We start from the raw sequence: 21,110 nt of genomic DNA, 5'->3' as shown, positions 1-21,110 counted from the left end.
ATCTATATTAAAGCAGGAAAAGATGAAGCGAAAAGTACAAGTTCACTAAGTCTACAAAGGTTGTGGTGTAGACTAGAAATAATGTAAGTTGAATAGTTTAGAGCAGCTAATTGGATAATAATACATAAGGACAAATCCAAAAATGTATAATAATTTAACAAATTTTTTAAAATATTATTAGTTTCCATGTTACTAGTATTCTTGTTCAGTAATAATACGAGAAAATTTGTTTTACTGTGTCACTTTTGAAACTGTATTTTAATATGTATTTATATATAAAATCAATTCTAAATTTATATTACACATCTAATTTTTTCTTTCTATTATTCTTTTCTAAAAATTAATTATGCAAAATTGAATAACATTCTTTATAATAATGCAAATATTACACCTTATTTAAATATTTTAATATAATTATATATTATTTTATTTGTACAGTGTAAGTTTCTAAAAATTATGTTGTGTATTGTGTAAATATAGAAGAACTCATTCATACTATACTCATATTTTGATAAATTTCATTACAGTAGATTACTATGATTTTTTAATATCTGTAATACAATAACAGCAATTGTAATCTAGCAAATTCTTTTCTTAACTTTTTGCTCTTAACAATTACTTTAAAAATTCCATGAAAAATAATTGTTATTATTAAACCATAGACATCTATCGTATGAAATTTATCAAACTGTGATAACGATTTATACGATAATTTTTTTAAAGATTACATGATATCAAGATAACATATAAGATGTATTTATACTGTGTAAAATTCAAATTAAATTATATGTGTATATAAAAGCAGCCATTATTAATTAATATATATGATATGATATGATATATATATATATATATATATATAAATATAAACGAAGGGGGAGGGGCTCTTGCTTGTCCAGAGAAATATATTTAACGTACGTATATTATATGATACTTACAGAGTAATATTTGTGTTATTTTAAAATGAAATATGACATTGTTTATTAACCTTTTACCAATTCATCTTTTCTTGCTAATTTATGTCATCTTTTTAATTGTTAATACATATATTTTAACAAAAAGAGATACAATATAATATAAAAGAGATCATTGATTTCATCATTGCTGTATATATATATATCACTTTAAAAGTTTTCATAAATATTGAAATTGTGGAGAAAGAAAGGGGCCATCTGAATAATTGAAATCAAGTAAAAAAATTAGTTTCTTATTTGTTAAATATTATAAGAAGCTTGTTTATGTTTATATCTAATAAATAATTTTGTTATAAAATATAATGTAATATATATCACATATTTAAACTCATTTCCATTTTAGTATTATGTTTTGTAATATTATAAAATGCATTATAAATGCAAAATACAAATTTCTTTCAACTTATTAATCAACATAGTAGAAGTAATTACTTCTAAAAAGATATTGATGCACTTATGGTGGTCACAAAATTGATAAGAATATAACATAATTTGACATTTAACTATCTTATATATAAACAAATATTTTTAAATCACGTCAAATGTAATATTGTGCTAATTTTGTCTCTAATCACAAAGAATTTTGTATTATAATAATCGAATACAATTATACAACAAAAATACGACGATTTAAACAACAAATTATAATTAGAACCCTAAATTTTATATACTTTAGAATTAGATGACATTATATTTTATTATATTTTTTCCACGTATGTACAATATAACATAAAAATGATCTATTTTATAAAATTTAGATATTTGAAAATTGAATATGCTATATTTAAATGTAAGTAATATATTAGACAGTGTTTTAATTTTAGTTTAACATATAACTATAAAAAATACTTACAATTTTAGTTGATAATAAATAATAAATTGTTTTCTACTAAAAAAATAAGTTAAAAATTGTATTATACGTGATAATTTATTCATAGATATTCTCTGGGTAGTCATTATAAAATCAAATTTTGAATACATATTAATATCAATTTCTATTCAATAAATTTATATGAATGAAAAAAATTGCTTTATTGTTATGATGCATTTGACTATCCTTACACAGAGTATATCATTAAAAAATGTTCAATTGTTTGATAAAAGACTAATGCAATCTAAATTTATTTCAAGCATCTATTTTTATATTTTCCAGTTCTTCTTATATAAGCTTTGCAGACAGATTTAATCAATGTTTATTTAAGGAATATATTTGTATAATTAAAAGGAAAATTAGAGAGAAATGACAACAATTGATGATATATCTATGGTTGAAGATAATGCTTCCCTTCCCAGTAAAAGAAATCTCTGTGTTCCTCAACAGTTATCAGAAGTAAATGAATTATTAAAGTCAATCAATAGAAGACTGGAAGATTGTGCTTTAGAATGGCAAGCAGAGATTTCTCGCAAACAATGGAAAATTTTTAATTCTAATGGCATTGGAGTAACTTCATCTGAACGATCTCTATTAGCAAGAACATATTTTACAGAGAAAAATCTTGATGAAGCTTTCCAACATTTACTTTCTTGTAATAAAATCTTTTCAGAATATTTAAAAAATTTTATTGGTAAGTAAATTAAATATAAGTATTTATATGTTTATTAATAAATGCTAATAACAATATGTTATCAAAATTTAAGCTATTATAATAATCTATTATTAGATCTTTTACAAGATGAAGTATCTGTTTCAAATGTCAAAGAAACATGTGATGTACAAAATCAATGTTTTAATAAAAAAAAAAGTTGCAAAGTATTGGATATCAGTAATAGAGGACCAACACAACTTTCTCCACTTTTAAATGGGGAAGAAAAAGTTCAAGATTATATTGATAACATATTAACAGTCCAGAATTCATTTACTGATGTGGTAAAAGCTAAAATTAACTTTGATACAAAATTTTTGGGGTTTGAAGCTGTATTACATAAAGCTACATCTACATCAACTGATGCAGTTTGCCTTTGTCAATGTTGTTCTAGTATTATGGTAATATATTTCACCTGTATTATTATTTACTACTGTTATAATAATATACCTATATATTCAATTGCATATTTTAGCAAGCTACACATGGTACACACAGAAAATTAAGAAGTGTAACTCTTAATCAAAGAAATCGAACAGTTGCAAAACCTAAACGCCTAATTAGGTCTAAAAGAACATTATCCAAAAAGAAAAAAAAAGAAAAATCATCCACAGTAGTTGATAAAATCAACAATCAATTACCACTTGAAACACATACAGGAATCTGTTAATACAATTTTGTTATATTGTACTTATTTCCAATTAGTCATTAAATTTTTGTCAATTTTTGTGGATATGAAGAATTTAAACTAAACAGTAACATATACACACAAAAAGATAATTTCCATAATTTACTAGAGGAATTCATTTATTATCTTTTACATTATTAGTACATTTCATTTTAATGTTAAAATTTTCCTAAATGATAAATAATCACTAAGCGATTCACTATTTTTAATTTTGAAAGCTTTATTAACTTTTAATTAAACTATTGGAAAATTTAAACATTAAAGTGATTTGTATCAATTTTATATACTTCTTATAACTTATAGTTTTGTTTCTATATTAAAGATATCATATAATAGTTTTAATAGATATATTATATTTAATAAGCAATTTACAATACAACAAGGATCTATACACTTTTATGCTTAATTTTGTAATAATGAATTAATACTTTATCATTTGTTTTAATATTAAAGTAATTACAATATACATGAATTCAGAAGAAGCATTAAACTCTACTTTTTGCAACAAATGCTGTTAATATTATGTAAATATCATTTTATTAAACATGTACATGGGTATTTAAAATTCTATTTTTTAAATATTCGCCATAGTACGCCATTAACTGCTAATATTGTTTTGTCTTATTTGCTAATATGCTAATTTGGAAGAAAATATATTGTACAAAAATGTTTTTGGTTTTACATATATATTACATAAAAATATTACAATAATTTGCCAAATAAGGTATATGATTTTATATATTACATTTTCCAAATTTTGCAAGTTGATATTTCAAACAATATTTTTTTAAAATTAGCAATTTATAAATAAATGTTAATAAGAAATACTTATAGAAGTTACAAACATTTATTGTTAAAAATTTCTACCAAATGAATGATTAATTTTTAGTTATATTTAGTTATATTGAAATTAACAGCAGCAGAAATGTATTAATGAATACAATAAAGATATTTTAATGCAAGTTACACATAATTTTTAGATATTTTATCTTGGAGTAAATATGTCTCTATCCTACACTCTAAGTAACGAATAAATCTAAATTCTAGGTAGTAGACAAGTTTTACTATTTTGGTAACATTAAAATTCTTTTAGTAATCATTAAAAGAATAAATTTTACATTCGTAAAAAGAGATTCAAAATTAATAGTATTTAGTTTTTAGTAACTTACTGAATAAATACATCAGTTTAAATTAGCCTAATCACTGCAATGAACCATTATAATGTCCTATGTCTATAACAGATTCAATATTTCATTAACATTACATTACGATTTCTATGAACAGCCAACTTGTATCAAATTTCTTCTTCCATTAATATTATGAATATCCATAAAAGGTTTCTTGTTCACTTGGCTCATTAAAATTGTACCACTACAGGGGAATCTTATGAGGAAAGACTTTCTTTATTTGGTATGTTTCTGTGACTGAGAATTTATTAGCTGCATTGAACATACAAAACAGAATTAATGAGTAAATCAACTGACTCATATGGGTAGAGTAAGAAAATCCTTCCTAATAAAATTCTCCTTAAGTGGAATGATTAATCTGAGTTTACCATTTATTTAATCTGTATCATGCTGATACAAGAGAATAATATCAGCATGAGATTTTGACATCTTAAGATAATATTAAAATTACTTTCATGTTCCAGTTTGATTTTTTTTACTACATTCACTTCAATCCATTCAGTCACCACCGTTATTTCAGTTGAGGCAAACAGATCTCATAAATATATAAATGAGTAATAATATAAGTAAACCTTAAATTTCTACAAATCTATGCAGTCATTACATCATATAAGTAACTCAAATATAAGTATATGCTTTTAATACATTGCCACAAGATTTTTTTATTTCATGTTTTCAAATATATAATTTACTAGAGATTTTTTATAATATGCGTGCATTATTCATTGAACTTAAACAAAAAAACGAAACCCTATTCATACTATAGGGTAAATTTGATTATATATAATGCTAATAAATGATATTACAATCTTATAATAGATAAAAATACCAAATAATTAACAACATTTTAATTGACAAAAAACATCAATTAATTTATTTCGATAAAACATCTTACAGTGAATATTAATAATAACTAATTAATAATCAAGCGTATCAATGACTGCAATCCTTGTCACTTTTTCAATTATGACCTTTCTTTTACGAAATCTCTCTAATATTTATATAAAGTAAATATATAATATGCACCATATATATTATGTACTACTATTTAAAAAAGAACCTAAGAAATACCTTATTGAAGTAGTTTATATATATTCTTTCAAGTACTTTACTTTTAACATAAACAATTTAAAAGTTGTTGGTTATTCAAATCGATTGAAACTACTTCAAAGATTGATTTTTATGAGATCTGTAAGCTAGGAGAGGCAAAATATGAATTTCGAGAGATAAATGTGCGAAAGTCATTGATTTCACCTGAACTCGTAGATTTGTATGCTATGTTCTGGGACGTGTTTCAAATTTAAAGATTGATACCTAAAATAATACAAGTATGAAAGAAGAACAATTTTTTTAACATAATTTTCTATCACACACAAATATTAATTTCTTAATGGAAAATGTATAGAATTAAACTGAAATATTACTTATAATTGTAAAGGTTTGTAGTAAGTAAAGTTTAGGATAGAGGGAAAGAGGGGGAGGGGTCGGAAGAGAATATATTTTGTTACATTATATAAATATATCAAATAATATTACCACTCTGAACTACGATGATAATAAAAGCCTTCAATAGTAGCAGCAGATTTTTGAAAGCAAATATAGTAAAATCCTGCAAATGAGGCACCGTTGATATCTTTTATAGTATGATCAGGAACTAAAAAATGTTCCTTCCACCTCATAAAAACAAAATCAGTTCCCTTCAAAGCCTCGTAATCAAATGTGTCTGAATTAAATGTTTTGGCATACTGGCGAAAAGATTCAAATTTACTCTATAATTTAAAAAAAATAGATTAGACGTCTGTTAAAATAAAAAAAAATATGCAATAAAATACAAACCCAATGTTTTCTATCAACATCTTCATCTGCATCCCATTTACGAGTTAAAAATGGATATTTCTTTGATATAATTTCACCATCAAAGAATGTAGTTAAAGTAGGAAATTCTTCCGTAAGACCCTTAATTTTTAAATAGCCACATAAATAGCTATTCTCTTCATCTACGTGCTGCAATAGAAAAATCTTTATAAAATAATAGTTTGTGTATATGTATGTGTGTTGTATTTTATTTGTAAAATAAAAGAAATACGCTACAAAAGATACATTACATACATTTTAAAATATATAACTTGTATATATATATATTTATACATATACTCATTCTTTGTAAACATTGCAACTAAAATTTTGAGTTCAATCAATATCTATTACTCAAGTGCTATCTACAAATTACCGTTTTATTATATATTTTCATTTTCATAAATTTATTCTAATAAAATAACATTACCTGTCAAACAAAATCACGGATTCTATATTGCCAAGATATTTATAAATAAGCCGAGAAGTATAAGGAAAATTTTTGAAAATTCTCGTAATAGATCATTTTAAATTCAGAACTATTTGAATATGTAAACAACATAGTTAACTAATCCGATTTCGAAAAGATTGTAAAATATTTAAAGGATAAAAGGCATATAATCAATCATTACGCAGTAGACAGATGTCAAAGGTGTAATAGAAATTTGAGATATTTGTGGCGCAATTTCCAGAAAGGGGGAGAACTAACCTGCAAAACTACTTCTACGTCGTAACTGTTGCCTTTAGACTTTTGAGAACCTTGAAATCGTGAACCGTTGTAGAGTAAAGATTTTGTGACACCCGGCTGCTTTGAGTTTGCGGGCGGTGGTGGTACTACGTCAACTTTCACCGGCATTCTCGGCTCAAGTGAACGTTCTTAAAATTTGCCCTCCTTGGGCGACAATTCCTTCATTACAAAACTCTCGCAATGACTGCCGGTAATTTTCAGGACGTAGATGTATTTATGCAAAGCCTCGAACCCAGACACACCCCCGGCCGTAATTTTTACGCGAACGTTCAATTTGACGTCCCTTAAAAAGATCTTACTTTTCCATATGAGTATGGAATTTTAATTATTTTTAATAAATATCAAAGATAACCGTTCACTAGCAAAACAAAAACTAATATTTTCACTTGTTTCGTCAACTTGCACGTATCATGTCCAACAACATTTTAGTTCTATTTTGCCGGATGTATAGATAGTTACATGCTACCTATCAACAATTTAAATATTAGATTTCTTTTATTCATTTAAATCTTATACTTATACCATTGATTTCATTAATATCGGTATGCTACTACCTTATAAAATATACGTACCAGAATTTGTATTTTCAACAAATATAACGAAATTATTATTTATATTTATCTTTTTTCATAAACAATGATTCTAATTTGCTTTCCCGCCATAAAATAACAATTTTGATAGTAATATTACGTATTAAATAGTAGCAAAATGTATTAACAATTCAAACAAAATATTTAAATTTGATCTGAAAAAATAGATTAATGTCACTTTCAATTTCGTGAGCTTAATATTAAGACACTGATTTGATTATGTCACAGAAACCTATGAGCTGAAAGTTGCGTGTGTTTCAAAGCAAATATGGAGGATTTCAGTGACACGAATTCGCACGAAATGACAGAAAATCATGTTCAAAAACGGTGTAATAATCAATGGGTTCGATTAAATGTTGGTGGTACATATTTTTTAACGGCGAAGACTACTTTAGCTAGAGACCCCAATTCATTTCTCTATCGATTGTGTCAGGAAGATTCTGACCTTATCTCAGACAGGGTTAGTTGATGTTTTTAAATAACCGCGAATTTTAAAACATTGTCAAAAATTGTTAAATATTTTCATCTATATGAATATTTTTTTGTGTAATTAATAAGAATATTTTATATAAATCAATTTAAGTAATTATTTTTATAAACCTTTTACATTAAAAGATATATAAACTTGAGTGACATAGCAAATTTTGTTTATTTTCTAATATGATGTGTAGCATATGTGTCATTATATTAAAATAATTATACATTAATAATTCATAATGTATATAAATATTAGTATGAAATCATAATTTGTAATTTTACATGAATTATGTATTGTTATAAAATATGTATCATTTATGAAAAATTATTTGTATACTTCATTGTACAGGATGAAACTGGAGCATATTTAATAGATCGTGACCCAACATATTTTAGTCCTGTTTTAAATTACTTACGTCATGGAAAATTGGTTATTAATAAAGATTTAACAGAAGAAGGTGTCTTAGAAGAAGCAGAATTTTATAATATTACAGAACTCATTCGGCTAGTGAAAGAAAGAATTATCTTAAGAGATACTAGACCATTAAGAGATTCAAAGAAACATGTTTATAGAGTCATTCAGTGTCATGAAGATGAATTAACTCAAATGGTATCAACAATGTCTGATGGATGGAAATTTGAGCAGGTATTTTATTTTATTTAAAATTAAATATATTTTTATTTGATATATTAGTGCTTTATCCTTTTTAACATACATTAATAATACAAAAACAAATAACATGCATTGTTAAATTAAAATTGTACTCTTATTTATTTTAGTTAATCAATATAGGATCTCAGTATAATTATGGAAATAACGATCATGCTGAATTTCTATGTGTGGTCAGTCGAGAATATGGAGCCAGTCAACTCAATAGTAAGGAACAAGAATCAACGGATCGTGTTAAGGTATCATTATTGCATTCAAAATTCTTATGTCACTCTTTTAACCAAAGCAATTATACATAATCTTTGTTCATAATTTTATTAAATAATTATGTTACTTTCTTTCTATTTCTTATTTATTTTGTCATAATTGTAACATGAAATCGTATTACTAATGTCAACAGTTATGTTTATATTTTATTACCAAAGATTATAATTAATAAAAAATTGGAATACATATAAATAAAATATGGAATTATACCATTTCAAAAAAGCGTTTATGGTTAGGAAATTTTTATAGTTTTATGTAAATGAAGTCACATATATTTAAATCTCTATCTATAAATCTTTTACCTAATTAGGCACACGTTATGAATACTTTGTTTTATGATGCAAGATAATATAAAAGTACCTTATAGTTGGTATTAAATATATGCTACTAAGTTTTATAAAAAACATTTTATATTGTTTTTATATAAAAATTAAAAATATTTATAGATTTATCCTTTTTTATGACTTAAATTTATTTAAATTATAATATAATACTAATTTATAATACTATTTATATTCTTCTTCTCAAAACATATCATTAATTCAGGGGCCAATTTGCATGAGCATGTTCTGCCTCTGATATTTGCTGTATGTATTACATCATGGTTTTTTTGTACTGCATGCTGTACACTAAATAAAGAATTTTTTCTTTTATTGGTTTGGTTACTTTCTACCCTGTTGTCCTGCATCATTTATTAATGCATGTGTTTGAATTATATTTTGATAGTATTATATTTACAATAGAAATTTTTTAAATTGAAGGCTTTTGTAATATACATTGAATTTATTGTAAAATATTTTTAATAATTAAATAATTTACAAAATCAGTGTTCATATAATAAGGTTACATTATTTCATTACTCTATTGTATATTTATCAAAATATTTTCTTCAAAATATGAAGATATTGTGTTATTATAATTTATACAACAAAATGCAGAGGCTGAACAATGCTAAAAATAAATGACATTCGCATATTTTACTTAAGGTTTTACATTTATATTTATATTCTTTTTCAATGGAATATAATTTTTAATATGAATCTCATAATATAATCTTACTAAGCTTGAATCATTAAATTATATTTTAGGTTCTGCAGCAGAAGGGTTCTCGCATGTAATCTCTAAATCCGTCCTTTTCTTTTCTTGCTTCATTTAATTAAATCAACTGTGCAGCAACAAGATGAAGACTGTTTTTATTTCTACATATAAAAGTTTAAGTTCACACAAAATCTTCATTGCTTCATTTTTCATGTACAGTGATAATAACAAAAAAGAAAATACAAAGGTATAATACCTTTTGTAGATACATAGTTATTATGCAACAACACAAGGTGAAGCTTTAAAAACCGAAAGTATCACACATTAATAAGTGAATCTTTTCCAATCATAATTTTAATTTATCAAACAAACATTTAACGAGAATGAATATGGATTGTAGTGATAGAAATAGTGCTTAATCATTCCATAAGGGATCATACATTTTATAATGAAAGAAATTAATACTGAAGTAAAACTTTTTATCCCACTTATAATCTGTGACACTCTCCTTTTAAAAAAGAATGTACCAAATATAAAAAATATTAATACATATATACACGCAATCACTAATATTAATATGCTATGAAAAGAAATTGTTATTTAGTAATGTTTTAGTTCACTAAATAGTTTAAAAGACAATAGCATTCATAAAGGCAATCTTTTTCATACAAATTTCTACAATGAATATAAATACTCTCTAGTAATAAATAGTTTATCTTTTTGTAACAAGTTGTATAAAAATAATTTTTTTTCTAATCGTATCTTTGTCATAATATTATCTAAATTACTTACCTTCGCACTGCCGCTATAAAACATAAAATAATATTTGTATATTTAGCATGATACTTTTGATTATCAAATACAAAGTTATAACTACAAATGTAAAACTAATTTTGACATGTAATAACGTGGATGAAAAAAAAAGAATGAATGTAATTTTTAACAAAAGCAATTTATTATATCGTTTATTGATATACGATAATATATAGCGAAAAGATTTGAATACAAAAGTTTAAACCATATGAAACATTTAAAAAGAGCTGAATAATTCTCAGTTACTTAAGTATTATTTTCTATATGCATATAATTTCTATTTCATAATATCTCATTTAATGCAAAGCAATTAGGAAGGTAGACTGTGAAATTATGTATGTATAAAAGATACATATTATTTTATTTTCCTCTTTCTTTTATTTACAGTGCATCTACTTTGTTTAGATAAGAGTTTCCATTTTTATATATTTAAGACTACAACAAATCTCTATTATATAATTATAGAATTAAAAACACTTTATAATAGGCATTAACATAAGCTGTCAATTGTTGAAGGCCTATTAAAGAAGTGTTGTAGACAATATACTTGTATTTAAAAGCATTATTCATGAGAAGAAACTTACACGTAGCACTAAATTGTTATAGGTATTGTTAGAATTATGTTATATATGATATATAATAAATTGTATATTATATATACACATACAATAATTTCATAAAAAAGATTTTTTTCTAAACATATATAAAATAATTTAGTGATATTATTAGTTAATTACGATTCACATTCACAATATGTCACTCGGTAAACATTAATACATGAAAATTTAATTATATAGTTTACAATAAGAAACGTAATATGAACACTTATAATGAAAATTTATTGTTTGGCTAGTAATTATTATTTTATGTACTCAAAATAACAGGAAAATTTTAGGACCAACGTTAGTCATTTTGTGCAATGTATAATGTAATTCAGTGAACTTGTGTTTAACTTATATGATTAATCTAATTGATATTAGAATTATCATATTATACATAGGTATATATAACTCTATATGTAAAAGAGTTTGTACTTTCATAGATATATTTCTAAGTCTATTAAATGTTTGATGTTTATTGTTAGAAAAGAAAGTAATATTTATATGCATCAAAAGTAAGTTTTAATACCAATAAATATTTCAAATTACATAGAAAGAGATTATAGGAGGAAGTATATAAATGCAAATGAAATAAATAAAATTTATAACATACAAATTGTGGATTTAAAATAAAAGCAATTCTATTTATAAAGGACATATACATCTATTAATTATTTTTAACATTACATATGTTTATTGATGTATAGAAATATATGAATTTAATATTTAATTTCTAAATGTTTTTAAAGATTGTCTATGTAGATATTTTACATTATTAAAAAATATATGACATATTTCATCGATTACAATAAAATTAGAACTTCATTTCTATGAAGTTCACAAGAATATTTTTAGAGATGCTACTAACACTTGATTTCGAAGCTAGATTTATCTTCTAAGGGTATCATATTTTTATAAATTTTAATATATAAATGATTACATAAGTGTTTTATTAATTGAAAATATATTATTTACAAGACAGTACCAAGTATCAATCTTTATAATAAATTATAAACATTAAAATATAAAACTAAATTTTACAACACAATTGGGTATATGTTTAAACATTGATTAAGGCATATTTGCTATTGTTTTTAGTGGTTGATCAAGGTATCTTGCTAAAGCTTGTGCTTTTTCTCTTAGTAAACCAAATCCCACATTTTCTTTTGCATACAAACATAACAACAAATTAGCAACTTCGGTAATAACGACTTTGCCCTCCTAAAAGAAAATGTTTCATTAAAAAACATGTTACAAATGTATTATTTCAATATATATATAACATATAACCGTATGTTGTTTACAACTTTTCATTAATATGCAACTGAAATTTCTGAACAATAATTTGCAATAAAAACTAATAACTATATACATATTATTTTACTAAAAATACTTTTGCAGTACATTGCAAATATTTTTATTTGTAATCAATTCATATAAGATATTAATAAAGCCATTTAATTGCATAGAATTTAAGTATTATATAATTAATTACTTGATAATCAAATCTATTAATATTTGATAATTACCACACAATCCATTAATACGAATTGCAATTCATCTTCCTTAAATGCATTTCGTCCATTTTTTTCATAAGCTGACCAAATATTACTTGTAATAGCAGCAGTTACTCTTGCATCTTTATCGCCATAACCACTGTAAGCTAATAAACCACCATCTCTATTTAATAATCTGAAATATATTTTCATTTAAAATATTTGATCACAAACTTTTGTTTTCCTAATTACAATAACGATAAGAAAAATATGTAAATTTATATATGTGATTTCACTTGCATGTTTATTAATATTTATATATCTTATAACATTATATAGTTATTGGATTATATTAAAAAAAACATGCATATAAATCGTGCTTAATTTAACGAAAGAAATATTTTACTTACAATGTATTTTCTACGCCGCCGGTATTAGCTTGACTAAGTACTTGTGTTAATGCTTTTGGTTTCAACATAGTTTCACAAGTAATACAAATTTCTCTTTCTTGTTATCTTCTTTAAATTAATCTCATTAAACTTTATCGTGAATCTAATATAAAACACCAACAAGGTATGAGCATTATTTTTTAATACTTGTATTCTATAAAACAAAGGATAATATCTCTAGGACAAAAAATGTAGAACACAAATTGTAGGATACCAATTTTTCACCAGAGAAAATTAAATTTCTAGCATATGGACTTTTCATAATCTGTAACTATCGTATGAAAACATGTTTTAATATTGATAAGGGTACAAAATAAATATTGTTATTATATTTTAACGCATTGTAATCAAAGACTACACTGATGATGTGATATTTACAACAAGCAGAAGTTCTGCGACAGTGTTGCTATTATGGACTTACTTTGTATATTTAAATTGGTAATAGTGAGCAATTTGGTCAGTATTTCCAATTTCTTTATCAAACTTTGATATTGTTAAAAGGCCTGCTTAAATAAACAAAATATCACGAAAAAAAATATCGCAATCAATTATACATATTTGTAATTTTACTTCAGAGCTAAACCTAAACCTAACCTCAATCTAGGAAAAGCCCTAGAAAATTTCATTTTTATTTTGCAATGTAATGTATAAACATCTTACTATTAGCTACTATTACATATGGGCGTATTTACATAATCGCAAAAGTAAGATAAGTAGCACTGAAATGTGTTCCTTGTACAAAAGTACTTAACGTAGTTAAAAGATGATAATAAATATTATCGTAAGGAAATTGTAGAGTAGATTAATATTACACATGGAAAGTAAGTTGATGAATACTGATATATAATAAATATACATATATATATATATATATACGCGAGTCTTTGAACTGGAATTTTACAGCTATAGTTTATAGTTCGAAGTAAAGGATATTAAGTAATATTGAACAACTTTAGAATTACATATAACACATTTAGAATTACAATAAAACAAATTAGATTATGTTTGATACAATAAGCTATTATTATTATTGTAAATTGTGATATAAGCGACAGTTTTATAAACATTTTATTATGTATATATATGAAACAAAATACATTATTGACATTATTTGCTAAATTATTAAACTGAAGAAAATGTTACAACAACGAAAATCACCACTACTTTTCGAAATATTTTACGAATGTCAAACTACAAAAGCTAGAACTAGTAGGATGACTCTCATTCATCATCATGTGGATACACCAGTATTTATGCCAGTAGGTACACAGGTAAGTTAAATATAATTTAAAAAAAAGATTAATGTTTTATGACATTGCAAATCATATTTGGCATATCATTAAACTTGTAATAAGATTTAATTGTTTATAAAATATTTTATTACTTACAGTCATATTATATATATATATACGTATAAATCAGTCACATTATACATTTTAATAGCAATATTAATGTTTCAGGGTACTTTAAAAGGCATATTACCACAACAATTAGAACAATTGAATTGTCAAATTATACTTGGAAATACATATCATCTTGGAACAAGACCTGTATGTAATATATATAAATATATAAAGCATAAAGCTTTTAATATTTCTTCAAGTTATAAAATAATTGAGTTACTTATATTCAAATAAAGTGAACAAATATGTTATTGATAAAAACTGGATTTTGTAGGGTCTTAATATAATGCAGAAAGCTGGTGGTTTACATAACTTTATGAATTGGAAAAGAGCATTATTAACAGATTCTGGTGGTTTTCAAATGGTATCATTACTAGAACTTGCTAAAATTACGGAAGAAGGTGTCAAGTTTAAATCACCATATAATGGTAATCATTGTATAAGAACAATAGATACTTATATTGTATTATGTAAAAATACAAATAAAATACTTTAATATTACTTTACAGGAACAGATTGCATGTTGACACCTGAACATTCTATACAAATACAAAACATAATAGGAGCAGATATAATTATGCAACTTGACGATGTTGTTAAAACTACATTAACAGGACCAAGAGTAGAAGAAGCAATGCATAGGTAGAATTGCATATATATATATAATTTATAAATAATATTATTGCATTTACGTATATAATATATTATTAATTCCTATCAAAATAATTTTTAATACTCAATATAATATTTACAGAACAACTAGATGGTTAGATAGATGTTTAAAAGCACATCAGAGATCAAGTGCGCAAAGTATATTTCCAATTATACAAGGAGGTCTTGATCCTAAACTTAGATCAGAATGTGCAAATCAATTAATTAAACGTGAAGTAAATGGCTATGCTGTAGGTGGATTAAGGTAAAATATTAATTTAGATGGATTAATTTAGGGAAAAAGAAAGATTATTTTATGATTAATAATATTTCTAGTGGTGGAGAATCTAAAGATGATTTTTGGAGAATGGTACACCTTACTACGAATATACTTCCAAAAACTAAACCACGTTATTTAATGGGTGTTGGATTTGCTATTGATTTAGTTATTTGTTGTGCTTTGGGAATAGATATGTTTGACTGTGTATTTCCTACAAGAACAGCGGTAATTAATTACAGATAATGTGTTTGAATTAAAGAAGGATATACATAAAGTGCAACAAGCCGGTAAAATGAAATCTATTAATGCATATATTACTTTTTTAGAGGTTTGGTTGTGCTTTGGTACGTACTGGTCAATTAAATTTAAAACAAGTTCAATATCGTAAAGATATGAGGCCAATAGATGAATCATGTGAATGTAATACATGCAAAACATACACACGTGCTTATCTTCATCATATTGTAACGGTAGAAACAGTTGCATGTCATTTACTATCTGTTCATAATATTGCATTCCAAATGAAATTGATGAAAGATATTAGACAAAGTATCCAAGAACAAAGATTCCCAGAATTTATACAGCAATTCATGTTAGATTTGTTTCCAAACAAGGAATATCCCTCATGGACAGTTAATGCATTGGAAGCTGTTAATGTTACATTATTATAGTAATAATTATTTATTTTCATAATAAAATATGTTTTGTATAATTTTTTAATGTCCTTTATAGAAATAAATGTTTGAAAATTTTATATATTTTATAGTAATTGATTTCAACTATTAATAATACTAAGGTATGTAAATTATCATTTATATGAATATCTTACATAAAATAAGTACTAACATATTAAAATACATGATTAATATTATATTCATTTACTTACTAATGTATATATTAATATACATATTAATGTTCTTAATAGAATTCATATAAGAGAAACCCACTCAATGTTAAAAATTGTTTTGCAATTTGTGCAAAACTTGTACTTTAATCTAGTTTTAAAAATATTTTAATTAACATTTTATTAGTTTCAACATTACCTTGTTATTTTAGATTTTCGTAATGTTTAATGATAATTTTCTTTTAAAATATCTTCCAAATTTAATTTCGAAATTATATATGCTTTTTGTTTTAAATATATTCATCTATTATTCCAAACTATGGTGAGTAGGCAATCGAATTACAAATAATATTAATAATTTCATCACATAAAATCATCTGAATCATATCCACTATTTTCTACATTTGATGTCATATTAGATGTATTAAATAAAGAATTATAACTTCTGTAAAAGTAGGAAATAATGTTAAGTCTGATGAGATTAAACAATTTATATTTGTAAATAATGTACCATAATTTTTGTCTAACCTCATTTCTGCTTCTTCCTTTCTTCGTTTTTCTTCTGCCTTTTCTCTTTCCTTTTGCTCTCTCAAAAGTCTCTTTTTATCTTCCCGTTCATTTCTGTCCCGTTGTTCTCTTTCTGATCTTAAATTTACTTGTTCTGAACGTTTAGTTTTATTCAATCGATTAACAATAGTATTTATTCGTTTTGCAACATGAATTTTACGAACATCCTTATCTTTATGAAAACCAACTTGTCCTATTTCCATACCTGGTGTTTTTTTCAGATTGGACCACATTGTGTATACTACATCGATATCATTCATTTTATTTCCTTCAATACTATTTGCTTTCACTAATTGTGCTGCATCTTCTAAAACTACGCTAGGTATGTCATCTATTGTTTGACCCTATAAATCATGTATTCATATATAGATATGCATATATAAATGTGTAAAAGAACATGCATGTTTTAATAGAAAATATTTACAAGGCGAAGTCGAAGGTATACATGCGCTGAAGAATATTTGTCAACATGAAACCAAACATCTTCTGGCCAACCCCACTTTATGAGGTCATCATCTAGAAAAATATATATTGAAAGAACGTATCTTATACATTATAATATATTTTAGAATTTTTCACTTACTTTCATATTGATCGACTCCCATAAATAATGTTACCGATGGTTGTACAACTATAATTAAAAATTATAATTATCATTCTAACCTTACTGAATATTAGTTTTTTTAGTAGTAAAATGTATATGAGAAAATTTAAATATACATTAAACATGAAGCCAGTTATAAATAATAATACCTTCACTTGTAAAATAATAAACCATTATTACAAAAAATATTTAGTTGAAACACGTGGTGTGATTTATCTGTCAAATTTCAAGTCGATACTAGCGACAGTAAACCGTACTTCTTGGAACTATTTAACTTTTTAATATGTAATACCAGAGATGTAATACTCTGTTTCATGTATATTTTTCTAAAATTGGAAAAAATATATTATGTCCATATGAATATATACTCAAAATTAAAAATGTAATGTTAAAATATACATATCATAAAATAGATTTTTAGCAATGTTAATAAAATTCATCATTCATGAATATAATAGAAGTCTATTAAATATATCTAATATATTACCATAATAATAGGTTTCATTAATATGTATGCCTATTACAGCATCATTAAAAACATTTAGAAAATCTTCTGCTACAAGCTTATGATATTCATTTATTATTTTATTATAATTTATATTATTATTATATTGTTCATAATATTAATATTAATTTATTTTACAAAATAATATTTAAATCAGAAATCAATTGCATATTGATTGATATGAATCGTATGTTTTTCAGCATGATACATTGATATAATGTGATCCAATACTGGTCCTACTTCAGGATCTCTTATTCGTTCACTTATAGCTACTGGTGATTCTAACAGCGATAAATACACTAAAAATTTCATTTTTACATTAATTATTGTATTATCTAATTATATTAATTTTTTTAAATTTTTATTATTTATTAGGAAAAATAATCTTACCAAGTAACATATTAGGATTTGTAAGACTAAGTTGAATACGTGGATCATTCATGATTACTTTATAAATTTGACTACCTGGATCAAGTTCTTTATCTAAATTTTGTAAACTATGCCTCCTTTCTCCAAGTAACCATTCGCACTGAAAAGAAGAATATATTTGAAGTGTAATAAAATTAAATTTATATAGATTACTCACAGCATTAATTTGATTGTTTCCAGTAACTTTTAGTGCCTCAATAATATTCTTTTCTTCAAATCCCATCTCTGATAGTGATTGTACTGCTCTAGAACTAGGTTTGAAATCCATCTTCCTATAGTAACGGTAACTTTTTAGTAAATGATCTACTATGCTGAGTACATTTTCTTCCTTCTTCAAATTTTCACATCCTACATATAATTATCAATTTATTTGTATACTATTATAAATCAACATGTAATAATAACGTATAATTTATCATAATTTTAATCATTTTCAATTAATATGTTTATTACATATATTATTATTTTATAAATCCAAATATGGGCTGTAAACAAATTTTTAATATTTCTGAAAAGAAATGGTCTCTTTGTGAAGTTTTATTTTTAATTGTAATATGTTTCAGTTTTAACAATTATATGGATGATTTTAAATATGTATGAATTAATATATGAATGTTTTAAATATGAAATTGAATAAGAATATAATTTATAAAGAAAAACTACATTATGATTATATAATATTTATAGTACTTTATATATAGCAAAAAATGAAATGATTTTTCAAAATATATGCTTATCATAATTTAAAATTTTTTCAAGAATAAAATCAAGAAGATTTATTTGTACTTGACTTGTATTAAGTATTATCTAAATAATTAGCTCCTTCAAATAAATCAATACCTGTTTCCCCTAAGACATTTTTAATGTATAAATAGATGAACTGGAAACTGCAACATCTTTATTATTACCTTTTTCAATAGATATTAAATCTAAGTAATCATCATCATCGTCTTCTGGATCACTCTGATGTTCTGCTAACCATTCTAATGCTTCTACTACATTTGATCTGTAATAAGTTAAAAATCAGAGCATAAAATATTACTTGTAATTTATTAATAGTCCTGAACATTAAATTAAATAGCAGATTTCGTACTTTCGTAAGTGAAGAGCTTTCAGGACCTTTTTCTCAGAAAAACCCATTTCTGTGAGAGTTTTTGCAGCATTTGTATTAATATTTGGTTTACATCTTGCCTCTAATTTTTCTTTTAAGATATCATAAAACTTTTGTGCTTCTGGGCTATACAATATAATCCTTGCTGATGCTTTTATAAGTGTAATTAAAATTTTTCGTATTTCATTCTGAAACTATAATATAAAATATATAACGTAAATTTTCTCAATACAGAGAATACAATAATTATACATGTATGTGTATATTTACATCTGCAGGACAAGGAAGAAATGGAATAGGTTTAGGTGGATTACGTATAGGTAAATCTTTTGTTATTTGTAGTACTACTTCTTCATCTGGACCTTTCAAAATTTCTGCAGATAAATTTTCATTTATGGGTATTGGACGTATCTTTATTAACATTAATTCATCTGTAATAAAGATAATCATTTTATTTTGCTTAATATATCTGCTGATGTAGCACAGAATTTTAGCAAATTGTTTTACCATTTTCATTAACTTTTTCATTAATTACATTATGATCATCTATAAGCCATTTGAATTCAGATGTATGAACTAAACGAAAGTTAGTTGGACTTCTTGATTTATCATCACCATAGAAATGTTTTATTGCAATATTTTTTATGTTATTGATAGTCATATCTGACGTCACATTAAACCTCATGATCATTCCTTCAAGACTAAATAAATAAATTATATTTACTAATAGCTCCCAGGAAGATATTGATAATATTTAATAATATTCTACCTTATAATATTCAAAACAAGTTTTGAGTTAGACATTGTATAGTTTTATAATTATTTATTTTAATAAGATGAATCATCAGATTGTCTTTTGCTTGTTTTTGTTAAACTTTTTGCATCCCAAGTTTCACCAAGTAATTCTTGCAATCATAGAAATATTAGTTATATCTATAACATAAAGATATGTTATCATTTCTCTTATTATATATAATATAAATCAACTTAAGTATCTTTAAAGTAGCTTTGTATTTATATACATATATATGTATATATAATTTTTCATTTTATGATATAAATATTATACTCACTTTTAACATGAAATTTCTTAAGATGTGTATTTTAATTAAAATTTCCTTCGCACTACATTGTCATAATTTTCTTGATATAAAGGTTAGAAATGAATTGTAGAAACATTTTCAAGTGTCACTATGCTAAATGTAATGAATAGACCATATATGGTTTTTAATCATATCGTATGTGAAATAGCGTATATGACACGTATTTGTAAATGTTTTGTT

The 21,110-nt window shown here is 24.2% G+C and overlaps 7 protein-coding genes across 10 annotated transcripts; 3 read left to right on the top strand and 4 right to left on the bottom strand.

The window, feature by feature from the left end:
- Window positions 1-75: 75 nt before the first annotated feature.
- Window positions 76-3,633, top strand: LOC138178585 (uncharacterized). The gene is made up of 4 exons (XM_069110585.1): window positions 76-1,764; window positions 2,128-2,539; window positions 2,636-2,958; window positions 3,033-3,633. Exons 2-4 carry the CDS (start codon window positions 2,215-2,217, stop codon window positions 3,225-3,227), a joined length of 843 nt encoding a protein of 280 aa, XP_068966686.1. The 5' UTR covers window positions 76-1,764; window positions 2,128-2,214; the 3' UTR covers window positions 3,228-3,633.
- A 1,156-nt stretch (window positions 3,634-4,789) lies between these two features.
- On the bottom strand, window positions 4,790-7,397 carry LOC138178590 (glucose-induced degradation protein 4 homolog). Its single transcript, XM_069110596.1, has 4 exons — window positions 6,996-7,397; window positions 6,269-6,436; window positions 5,969-6,201; window positions 4,790-5,746 (listed from the first exon to the last, which is right to left on the bottom strand). The coding sequence occupies exons 1-4, from the start codon at window positions 7,140-7,142 to the stop codon at window positions 5,683-5,685; spliced, it is 612 nt and encodes a 203-aa protein (XP_068966697.1). The 5' UTR covers window positions 7,143-7,397; the 3' UTR covers window positions 4,790-5,682.
- A 455-nt stretch (window positions 7,398-7,852) lies between these two features.
- On the top strand, window positions 7,853-10,217 carry inc (BTB/POZ domain-containing protein inc). Of its 2 annotated transcripts, XM_069110593.1 has the most exons (4): window positions 7,854-8,084; window positions 8,451-8,747; window positions 8,882-9,010; window positions 10,127-10,217. In XM_069110593.1, exons 1-4 carry the CDS (start codon window positions 7,893-7,895, stop codon window positions 10,154-10,156), a joined length of 648 nt encoding a protein of 215 aa, XP_068966694.1. In that variant the 5' UTR covers window positions 7,854-7,892; the 3' UTR covers window positions 10,157-10,217. The 2 variants fall into 2 exon arrangements, with proteins under 2 accessions (XP_068966693.1, XP_068966694.1); XM_069110592.1 differs by lacking the exon at window positions 10,127-10,217 and having other exon boundaries at window positions 7,853-8,084; window positions 8,882-9,691.
- Window positions 10,218-12,417: 2,200 nt separating this feature from the next.
- Lamtor2 (Late endosomal/lysosomal adaptor, MAPK and MTOR activator 2) lies at window positions 12,418-13,602 on the bottom strand. Its single transcript, XM_069110599.1, has 3 exons — window positions 13,395-13,602; window positions 13,018-13,180; window positions 12,418-12,709 (listed from the first exon to the last, which is right to left on the bottom strand). Exons 1-3 carry the CDS (start codon window positions 13,460-13,462, stop codon window positions 12,560-12,562), a joined length of 381 nt encoding a protein of 126 aa, XP_068966700.1. The 5' UTR covers window positions 13,463-13,602; the 3' UTR covers window positions 12,418-12,559.
- A 99-nt stretch (window positions 13,603-13,701) lies between these two features.
- Window positions 13,702-16,521, top strand: Tgt (tRNA-guanine transglycosylase). 2 transcript variants are annotated; one of them, XM_069110576.1, is made up of 8 exons: window positions 13,702-13,889; window positions 14,567-14,704; window positions 14,894-14,983; window positions 15,111-15,264; window positions 15,346-15,478; window positions 15,591-15,752; window positions 15,824-15,992; window positions 16,094-16,521. In XM_069110576.1, the coding sequence occupies exons 1-8, from the start codon at window positions 13,845-13,847 to the stop codon at window positions 16,436-16,438; spliced, it is 1,236 nt and encodes a 411-aa protein (XP_068966677.1). In that variant the 5' UTR covers window positions 13,702-13,844; the 3' UTR covers window positions 16,439-16,521. The 2 variants fall into 2 exon arrangements, with proteins under 2 accessions (XP_068966677.1, XP_068966678.1); XM_069110577.1 differs by having other exon boundaries at window positions 13,796-14,254; window positions 14,337-14,704.
- Window positions 16,509-18,106, bottom strand: LOC138178589 (coiled-coil domain-containing protein 25). 2 transcript variants are annotated; one of them, XM_069110595.1, is made up of 6 exons: window positions 17,932-18,106; window positions 17,762-17,809; window positions 17,603-17,694; window positions 17,384-17,522; window positions 17,140-17,272; window positions 16,509-17,056 (listed from the first exon to the last, which is right to left on the bottom strand). In XM_069110595.1, exons 1-6 carry the CDS (start codon window positions 17,954-17,956, stop codon window positions 16,975-16,977), a joined length of 519 nt encoding a protein of 172 aa, XP_068966696.1. In that variant the 5' UTR covers window positions 17,957-18,106; the 3' UTR covers window positions 16,509-16,974. The 2 variants fall into 2 exon arrangements, with proteins under 2 accessions (XP_068966696.1, XP_068966695.1); XM_069110594.1 differs by having other exon boundaries at window positions 17,140-17,522.
- A 207-nt stretch (window positions 18,107-18,313) lies between these two features.
- Window positions 18,314-21,039, bottom strand: Kpc2 (Kip1 ubiquitination-promoting complex subunit 2). Its single transcript, XM_069110579.1, has 9 exons — window positions 20,901-21,039; window positions 20,597-20,760; window positions 20,335-20,528; window positions 20,098-20,258; window positions 19,810-20,021; window positions 19,625-19,722; window positions 18,874-19,064; window positions 18,678-18,816; window positions 18,314-18,586 (listed from the first exon to the last, which is right to left on the bottom strand). Exons 2-9 carry the CDS (start codon window positions 20,629-20,631, stop codon window positions 18,441-18,443), a joined length of 1,176 nt encoding a protein of 391 aa, XP_068966680.1. The 5' UTR covers window positions 20,632-20,760; window positions 20,901-21,039; the 3' UTR covers window positions 18,314-18,440.
- Between the last annotated feature and the right edge of the window lie 71 nt (window positions 21,040-21,110).

Source organism: Bombus flavifrons, chromosome 3, assembly GCF_040668555.2.
Source record: "Bombus flavifrons isolate JBK064 chromosome 3, iyBomFlav1_principal, whole genome shotgun sequence".
Classification (NCBI taxonomy): Eukaryota; Metazoa; Arthropoda; class Insecta; order Hymenoptera; family Apidae; genus Bombus; species Bombus flavifrons.
This window is presented reverse-complemented; position numbering and strand designations above follow the sequence as displayed.

Coding starts and splice junctions, on each gene's coding strand:
- LOC138178585 (XM_069110585.1), top strand. CDS start 2,215: ATGACAACAATTGATGATATATCTATGGTTGAAGATAATGCTTCCCTT. Junction 2,540..2,635: donor ATATTTAAAAAATTTTATTG/GTAAGTAAATTA, acceptor ATCTATTATTAG/ATCTTTTACAAGATGAAGTA. Junction 2,959..3,032: donor AATGTTGTTCTAGTATTATG/GTAATATATTTC, acceptor TGCATATTTTAG/CAAGCTACACATGGTACACA.
- LOC138178590 (XM_069110596.1), bottom strand. CDS start 7,142: ATGCCGGTGAAAGTTGACGTAGTACCACCACCGCCCGCAAACTCAAAG. Junction 6,437..6,995: donor ACGTAGAAGTAGTTTTGCAG/GTTAGTTCTCCC, acceptor TTTCTATTGCAG/CACGTAGATGAAGAGAATAG. Junction 5,747..5,968: donor TATCATCGTAGTTCAGAGTG/GTAATATTATTT, acceptor GTATTATTTTAG/GTATCAATCTTTAAATTTGA.
- inc (XM_069110592.1), top strand. CDS start 7,893: ATGGAGGATTTCAGTGACACGAATTCGCACGAAATGACAGAAAATCAT. Junction 8,085..8,450: donor CTGACCTTATCTCAGACAGG/GTTAGTTGATGT, acceptor TTCATTGTACAG/GATGAAACTGGAGCATATTT. Junction 8,748..8,881: donor ATGGATGGAAATTTGAGCAG/GTATTTTATTTT, acceptor TATTTATTTTAG/TTAATCAATATAGGATCTCA.
- Lamtor2 (XM_069110599.1), bottom strand. CDS start 13,462: ATGTTGAAACCAAAAGCATTAACACAAGTACTTAGTCAAGCTAATACC. Junction 13,181..13,394: donor GGCGGCGTAGAAAATACATT/GTAAGTAAAATA, acceptor AATATATTTCAG/ATTATTAAATAGAGATGGTG. Junction 12,710..13,017: donor TCGTATTAATGGATTGTGTG/GTAATTATCAAA, acceptor ATTTTCTTTTAG/GAGGGCAAAGTCGTTATTAC.
- Tgt (XM_069110576.1), top strand. CDS start 13,845: ATGGACTTACTTTGTATATTTAAATTGGTAATAGTGAGCAATTTG. Junction 13,890..14,566: donor TGGTAATAGTGAGCAATTTG/GTCAGTATTTCC, acceptor ATTAAACTGAAG/AAAATGTTACAACAACGAAA. Junction 15,753..15,823: donor TATGCTGTAGGTGGATTAAG/GTAAAATATTAA, acceptor TAATATTTCTAG/TGGTGGAGAATCTAAAGATG.
- LOC138178589 (XM_069110594.1), bottom strand. CDS start 17,956: ATGGTTTATTATTTTACAAGTGAAG. Junction 17,695..17,761: donor GGGAGTCGATCAATATGAAA/GTAAGTGAAAAA, acceptor ATATTTTTCTAG/ATGATGACCTCATAAAGTGG. Junction 17,057..17,139: donor AAGGAAGAAGCAGAAATGAG/GTTAGACAAAAA, acceptor CTACTTTTACAG/AAGTTATAATTCTTTATTTA.
- Kpc2 (XM_069110579.1), bottom strand. CDS start 20,631: ATGTCTAACTCAAAACTTGTTTTGAATATTATAAG. Junction 20,022..20,097: donor TTCTTCCTTGTCCTGCAGAT/GTAAATATACAC, acceptor TTTATATTATAG/TTTCAGAATGAAATACGAAA. Junction 19,065..19,624: donor TTTAATATCTATTGAAAAAG/GTAATAATAAAG, acceptor AATTATATGTAG/GATGTGAAAATTTGAAGAAG.